At 38.7% G+C, this 8410-nt stretch overlaps 1 protein-coding gene across 5 annotated transcripts in view; it reads right to left on the minus strand.

Moving 5' to 3' along the window:
• RABGAP1 (RAB GTPase activating protein 1) overlaps nt 1-8410 on the minus strand; it is a 159121-nt gene that overhangs the window by 24486 nt on the left and 126225 nt on the right. For all 5 annotated transcript variants that reach the window (XM_060300459.2, XM_060300458.1, XM_060300460.1 and 2 more), the window contains 4 exons: nt 6864-6989; nt 6115-6258; nt 3725-3766; nt 3336-3464 (listed from right to left, as the gene is read on the minus strand). In XM_060300459.2, coding sequence (XP_060156442.1) covers nt 3336-3464; nt 3725-3766; nt 6115-6258; nt 6864-6989 — 441 coding nt within the window. The remainder of the gene's footprint in view (nt 1-3335; nt 3465-3724; nt 3767-6114; nt 6259-6863; nt 6990-8410) is intronic.

An 8410-nucleotide genomic window follows, 5' to 3' on the forward strand; every position in this document is an offset into this window, starting at 1 on the left:
ACAAATACTGGAAATTACAACACTGTAACTGCTAAAACACAACAAAAGACAACAACAAGAATAGGTATCTGTTTCCTGGACTGGCATGTGAGGTAAAGCATTCCCTATTCCCACCTTAATTAGGAAGTACAACTGAGAAAACTGAGTCACAACTTTTTTTTTTAATTAAAAAATAATGGAATGGGATTGAATGAGTTACAAGGCCAATGTTCCTTTCTAAATTCTACACCAAGAAATTCAGAAGCTAGTTTCCAAAGCATTCACCTAGCAGGAATCCCCTTTTCCATGGCTAGAGGGTCTCCAAACAACCAGAAGATACTATGCACTCTCTGTGCTGACTGAGGCCCTCCTCCATCATGCAGTCTACGTAATGCAGGGCTCATAACTGAGCTTGCCAATGATTTCTCTTATTTTTGAGCTGACAAATTATCACTGTGACTGAAGTCCTTTGCCAATAATTGGCTCAACTATTGCCTATATCTCCTTTAATATTTTTTGGTGTTAAGTATAGCTGCCAGAGTGAAACTAATCATCACTAACTAAACTGTACACACCATATCCCACCTTTTAACAGAAAAAGCTCACTCTCTCATGTCCTGGTGAATCTGTAGGCTTTCCGTGATGAGTCAATTTCAAGAAAAATTACTATTTTTCTCACCTGAAACCATGTGCAAGTAGGGGAAATCATCCAAAGTGTACCCTAGCCATGCAGGGCTCTCCAAGACCAAAAGGAATTACGTATCTAAGCAAATAATAACGTGTGCTGTGCGGCCTTGTCTACCTTAATTCTTTGGAAGCAAAGGCAAGGAAAAAGACATTAGACACCTCCCATCTGGACTTTGGAAATAAAGAATCCATTTATTATTAAAGTGTTTCAAGCTAATGAAAACCCAAAAGGTAAACCTTTAGCTAGAAGCTATTTTTAAGCCTTGCCCAAATCCATGTTAACTCTTCTTTGTAAAACACTTGGAAGAAGCTCAACAGAATATTCATTTATTCACTCATTCAACCAATATTTACATGTCAGATCCTGTTCTTGTGCTGGGAATTCAGCAATAAACAAACGAGATAAAGTCCCCTCTGTCACAGGCTTAATTCCAGCATGGGGACAGGGGGCACGCAGATAATAGTCAAACATATAAAATAATGTTAAGTATCAATAAGTGACATGAAGAAAATATGACAGGATAAGGAGATAGGGTGTAAAGAGTTGGGGGGAGCTGCTACTTTAGACACTGTAATCAGAGAAGTCCTCTCTGATGACATGATCATTGAGCCTAAGACTGAATGAGGTGAGGGTGAAGCCATGTGGACAGCAAGGAGAACAACATTACAGGCAGAGAGACCAGCCAGTACAAAGGCCTGCGGAGGGAACATGCTCAGCATGTCTGAGAACAGCAAGGAGGCCAGGGTGTCTGAAGTGGAAAAGTGTAAGGGGGAAAAGTAGTAGTAGTTGAAATCACACTGTCAGAGGTGAGACGGTGCCAGGCCTTGCATGCCAAGGCAAGAACCTGAGTTTTATTCTGAGATAAGAAGCCATTAGTGTTTTAAGCAAGAGAGAGATGAGATCAAAAAGAGTCTGGGAGGAAATCACTGTGGAAACAGAAGGACCAAGGAATCGACTGCAATATTCCAGAAGAGAAGTGATGAGATGGTTAGACTTGGGCATTGGTGATGAAAGGGTTGAGAAGTGATCAGATTCAGGATATATTTTGATGATAGGGCTTGGATGTGGAATATGAAGATGTTAAGTGTGAAAGAAAGAATAGAAGAGGATGGTATCAAGTTTTCAGGCCTAAGCAATGAGGTCCCACAAACTGGAGATGGGGACACTGAGGAAGAAGCAGGTTTTGGAGGGGAAGAAATCATAAGTAAGAGTCAGCATCCTTCTGTATGCTAAACCAGGTTGGGACAGAAAGCAACTCCAAGAAGCTCAGAGCTCATTTGGCTGTGTGCTGTGTGCAAACCCATCACTGGTGTAAATGTTACTGAAAAGAGTTTGTTTCTGCTTGAAAAACCAGGGAGGAAATAATCATAGTAGTAGCCATTATTTCTTAAACCCTTACTAATTATCAGGCACTAAGGTAAGCACTGTACAATCCTCACACGTAAAAACACTTAATCACAGTACCTAGCACATGGTAAAATATCATTAAATGTTATCCATAATACTTGTGAAGGATGTAACATTTTACATTGAACGATAACTTTAATGATTATTTTAATTTCTAGAAGTTCTATTTCCTTTCCCTCCCCCCCAAATCCCCCATTCACTTTATATCATGATTCCTATTTTTTATCAGGCTAATATGTAGTTTTTGTATTCCTGCTTTTACAAACAGGGTGGCCATTCTGAAGTCCTAACTTTATGCAGAGATTTCAGTTTCATTTTGGGGCCTCCAGAAGGCCCCAAATCATGTCTTGTCTTCGTGAGTAGTAAAATCCTAATACCTACCTCTGGTTCTATATTCCCTTGGAATGCTCTTTTATTATCACACACAATACACTGAGCCACTTTGTTTAAGGCACCTGGGTATTTCTCTTTTTTCTTTCAAGTTCATCCAGGTATTTAAACATTTCTTGGATTATACTTTATTTAGCATCTCCAAATGTTTAAAGAAGGGTAGCCTGAGTTAGCTCCGTCTGACATATAACCAGAACCAGAAATCCAATATTACTTTACAGATGAGGAAATTGTGCCTTAAATAGTTGAAATAACTTTGAATTCAGATCTCTCTCTAATTCCCAGTCCGTACTCTAATTCAGTAGATAGTGAAGCTTCTCTCCTACCACATCTGCCCCTGACACACTGATCACAATTCTACCCTCTGGAGACACACTGAGTAAATATGACAGTCAGTCTTTTATGCACCGTATAAGCATCTCAATACAGCTATTTATTCTGTCTCCCATTTGCCTCCACCTCTCAAATTCCAAACTAAACTCCCTCAATTACTTTTTCTTCTTTAAAAACAAAACTTTTATAACATGAACACAAGGAGATTCTTCTTCTTTTTTAACCTTAAAAAAATGATACAAATCATAAATGCTTCACTGGAAGTGATAAATAGTGAATAAGTTTCCTTCATGTATTATTACTTTCATTTTAGGGAATTTCTGACCATAACAACAAATACTGAAAGTTAAAGGACAGCACAGTAGAAATCATGAAACCTGATATTTAATTCATAGGCTGTAATATATATGAAAATATTTAGAAAATTATACAATACAAAAGAAAACATTATTATTAATGTACTATAAATGTTGACAATTTGATCAGGAAGAGTGAGACATTAACAAAGGAATCTAAATTAATGCAAAAATGATTTTACCTTCATGTTGCAAGCTAATTCCATCAGTTTTTTTGCATTTTCTTCTGAGCGATATCTCTTAGGAAGCTGAACCCTGAAGAACTTCAGCGCACCTTCAAAGTCTGTCAATAGCAAGTCATCTTTGGAAGTCTTGAAGAAAGAAGAAAATACAACCATGTACAGAAAAAGTTTTCTGCTATGAAGGTGCCCAAGAAGGATTTTATAATCCCAGCACCTTTATAATCCCCAGAAGATACTTTGTAGCCTTTGCAGAGCTACTTGCACATATCCACTGTCAGGGACAATGCTAGAGCATAGTGGCTGTTCAGAATGAGATTAAGACCAAGATATTGCAAGTGCTGAACAAGGAATACCAGATAACCCAGCTTACAAATAAATGTGTACTGTACCTTTAATAATCCAAGGGCGACGTTAAAAATAACACTTATTCCCTAAAAGAAAACACAGAAAACATTTTCAGTGTTTATATATGGATTATTAAAGGCTGTTTGTCTTCAGAATACCCCACAATTTTTAGATAAACTGTAAAAACTTAAGGAATGAATCTTGAAAATATCTTGGGGAAAAAAATTACAGGGCAACCACTGAAAAACCACTTAAGGTAGACCCAGTCTCCCATTTTTTTGAGAGAAGAGCTTTTCTAGAGCTATTCTCGCAATTCAAGAATGCTTTTCAAAGTATTCTATGCTTCCGAACTAAAACATTAGAGTCATAAAATTGTGATCTCTCAGGAAGTAACTCCTGGTGGCTCTTCCTGTATTCTATACTGCTCACTCCAAGTACAACAATCACTCTGTCCATGAGCCCTAGGACCCAGAACTGAATCTGCTCAGGGTTCCCTCTAATCTGCCTTTCTTAATCTAATCATTCTAGGAGTAGTGGGGCAAAGGACAGCTCAGGTGAGGCCCTAAAATCTGCTGACAGTGTTAAACTTTTAAAGTTTCTGGGCCTCAAGTTCCATAACAAATAGTCTCCCAATGGTTTTCTGAACTAATTAGTTGAAAAGTTTATGTAGGTTACTTAGCATGCCACCAGGCCCACAGTAACTACTTAACGAATGGTTGTTTATAATAGTGAAAAACTAGACAAAGGTTTGAGATTAGGAATTGGTTACATAAATTATGATATATCCAGAGAATGGGATACTTGGCATTAATTAAGAATAATGGGGCTGGGCTTCCCTGGTGGCGCAGTGGTTGAGAGTCCGCCTGCCGATGCAGGGGATGTGGGTTCGTGCCCCAGTCCGGGAAGATCCTACATGCCGCAGAGCGGCTGGGCCCGTGAGCCATGGCCGCTGAGCCTGCGTGTCCGGAGCCTGTGCTCCACTACGGGAGAGGCCACAAGAGTGAGAGGCCCGCATACCGCAAAAAAAAAAAAAATAATAATAATGGGGCTTCCCTGGTGGTGCAGTGGTTGAGAATCTGCCTGCTAATGCAAGGGACATGGGTTCGTGCCCTGGTCTGGGAGGATCCCCCATGCCGCGGAGCAACTAGGCCCGTGAGCCACAACTACTGAGCCTGCGCGTCTGGAGCCTGTGCTCCGCAACAAGAGAGGCCGCAATAGTGAGAGGCCCGCGCGCTGCGATAAAGAGTGGCCCCTGCTTGCCACAGCTAGAGAAAGCCCTTGCACAGAAACGAAGACCCAACACAGCAAAAATAAAATAATTAATAAACTCCTACCCCCAACATCTTCTTTAAAAAAAAAAAAAGAATAATGGTATATCTGAAATGCTGTTTCTTATAATGTTTCAAGCTAGATAGAAGATACAAATTTCTTAATGGATTTTTATACGTTTTGAATATGGGATAATTAAAAATAAGGATGGTATACATGTGGAGGTGTCTGTCTATAGATAGTCAAGTATATGAGATAAAAAGAGGTTAGCATATATAGCATAATCATATTTTTATGTATTTTTATATAGATATAAAACCATAATATACATTATTACATAATATTCCATATGAAAAAAACTGTTCCATATAGAAACTACACATACACATATATGAAAAGGCAGAAAGAATATACACCAAAATGTTAAAAGTAGTTTCCCTCTAGACTGGGATTAGAAGTATTTTTAAATCTTTTTGCTTACAGTTTCTATAACAAACATGTATTATTTTTGAAATTAGTTTTTTCTTCTTAGGCACACACACACCCTAAAACCCAAAACTAAGCTGAGGCAAAGATTGTTATTTACTATAATATCTATTTTCTTTCAGTAATAGACCCCCAAGTTTTAGCAAATTCCTAGTCAGCTTAAATAAAAAAAAAACTCCCCTTAGAAGCTAGGTATGGTCAGGTACCTAACTTTTGGTCAATAAGAGGTTAAGAAGAAATGCAGGTGGAAATTCCAGGAAATGTCTTTTAAAAGAGGGGATGCAACCTCCCCGAACCCCTAAACCCCCTAGCTTAAATATAGAGACACAGTGGCTGGAGCTCTAACCAGCCATACGGAACAGAGTTGCACTCTGAGGAAGGTAGGTTACTGCCAACCTTCTGATTTCTTTTACATGGGAAAGAAAAATAAACCTCTACTTTATTTAGTCACTGTTATTTTGGATTTCTTCAATGCAGCCAAACCTAACTAATACAAATGTGCTTTTTTTAGCAGAGAGCACCTTTGACAAAACATGATTATTAGCATCAGCCCAAGGAAGAGGAACTTAAACCTGGATTTTCCAGCAATGAAATAAAATAACTGAGAAGAACAAATTCTGTTTTAACAGAGGTGACACAGGAAGGACACTACAAACAAAAGCCAAAGTGTGATACGTACCTCACATAAAAGCAGGTCGATGATATGGAAGACCATGTAGAGAGGGAATTTTGCAGTGAAGAGCGTAAGAAACCACTGGGAGGCATACATGTGTGCTTCAAGGCTTATATCCAGGAAGTGGTTGTACAAGTCAGGAATGTATTCCTGAAATAGCAAACTAATTAGTCTTGGGCACATATGCAGCTGTTGAACTCTCACTCAGGAGGTTCATAAATCTGCCAGAAATAGGCCAAAAAAGTCACATATTTGTGTTTTTCTAAAAACTGCCAAAGTGCTGAGAAGAACACTTATCATCTGGTATTAAACTGGCACTCAGCTCTCGTTTCCAGTCCACAAAGTAGCTCTGAAGAGGAATCCCCAAATGGTGACAAATATTTGGAAGGACAGTTTTTCTTTCCAAGTTATGAAATGTTTGGGAAAGTTTGTTTCACTTTTGTTATAAGATTTCTAACCAGTCAGCTTCAGAGCCTTGGTGAATATTTCTTGACTGAGTTTGCTGTGTTAAAGGCTCCTACAGTCATCTGATCTTTTGGGTGTTTATGAGATTGAAAACCCGGCTCACACCCGTCGGGTTAACACCGTATTAATCGTGGCATCATCGTTACATAGAGAGAAATGAAAAACCTAAAACCTGTCCTTAACCCTGGAGGGCTAGAAATCACCCCTGCTCCTTGGCACCATTTCATCAATCCCGCTCTTCCCAGTCTTGCATTCCTACTGGCAAATGCAAAGCTGGATTCTCTACTTACCTGCATGAGGCGCTCCAACTGGTAAAATTTGCAATGCAAATCTTCAAAGTTTTGCTTGAAAAGTTCCCTGAGACCATAGTCAAACATGATCTTGACCAGAACACTGAATGCCTGTTCCTCAGGCATCTGTAACAGACAGGCAAAGAGGGAAGGGGTGGGGGATCAAAAACATATACAGAAGTTTCCTCAGTATATTAAATTTATCCTTCAACTCTCCTATCTGAACACTAGGAAATTTAGTGATATGCAGTAACTCAGATCTCAGCTGTGTTTTGTAACATTCATTCATTCAACCAAGAAATATTTAACAATGCCTACTCTATGTCATACACTGTTCCTGTTCTTGAGGAGCCTCTCATACAACCAGTATACAATAGCTGTAAAATGCCTAGTTAGAAAGACCAGTGGGAACACAAGAACAAGAAAGCCTGGGTCTTCCTGAGGGAGCCAGGAACAGGCTTCATAGGGAGGGCAGGACTTGAACTGAGTAGGAACAGGTCTATACTCGAGTATATGTTTCATCTTTCCCAAATCATAAGACCTTTGTTAAATCATTTTACCTCCTTAACTGTTATTTCATTTTAGTAAAAATGTTTTTCTTCCTCACTGTTACTAAAAACATGGTTAGTTACAGAAGAACTTTATGTATTCTAAGGTTTGAAGAAATGTTTAAAGTATTACAGTAACGCCTGCAGTAATACTTAAAATAGTACAAAAACCTCCTTTACTTCACTTCTATTTACAGATGTTACTCACTTATACATCTTCCACAGCTTTATGGAAAAATATCTCCTTGAGAACCGGGCAAAATGTCTAGTTTTCAAAATAGAAAAAGAGCACTGGAAATATTATTTAAGGCATGACATGACTGTAGCAAGCCTTCCAAATGTCAAGAAGGTGGGTGGGCTTCTGTCGAACAAGATGATGGAGGTGGGCTGAGCAAAGAAATAACTGGGAATAAAGCAGAGCTAAAGAGCAAATCAGACTAAGTAATAATGAGAAAAGGATAGAAAATTATTGTTGGAAAGGTAAGGGCATTTGGGGCAAAGGACCAGGCCTTTGAGGTCTTTACCATGGCAGGCAACTTCACTCTTCCACTCACTGAGGGAGAGACTTGGTCTGCCCAGAGTGGCATTTCTGATGTTAGGTAGCACACTTGCCCTTACTCTGAAACAAGCACTTATTTTAACACGATGGCAAGCAGCATAGAGTTCAAACCAAGACACTGGGGATTTCATCGGGAAACTCATTTTAAAAGGGTTGTGACATTTAAATGGGGATAAATGTCCTTGCACGAAAATTGAGAACAAAGACGAACCACATAGACTTGTGAGACTCTGAGATATAAAGTCTGATTAAAACAACAAAACAAAAACTTAAAACTTGACTTCTTGAGGATGTGTTAATTAGCTTGTGAGAATCATTTCACAATGTATAGTATATCAAATCATCACATTATACACCTTATATATACACACACACAATTTTTGTCAATTATGATGTAAACAAAGCTGGGGGGAAAAAAAACTTGACTTCTTTATCAGTGT

Source organism: Globicephala melas, chromosome 6, assembly GCF_963455315.2.
Source record: "Globicephala melas chromosome 6, mGloMel1.2, whole genome shotgun sequence".
NCBI classification, from domain to species: domain Eukaryota; kingdom Metazoa; phylum Chordata; class Mammalia; order Artiodactyla; family Delphinidae; genus Globicephala; species Globicephala melas.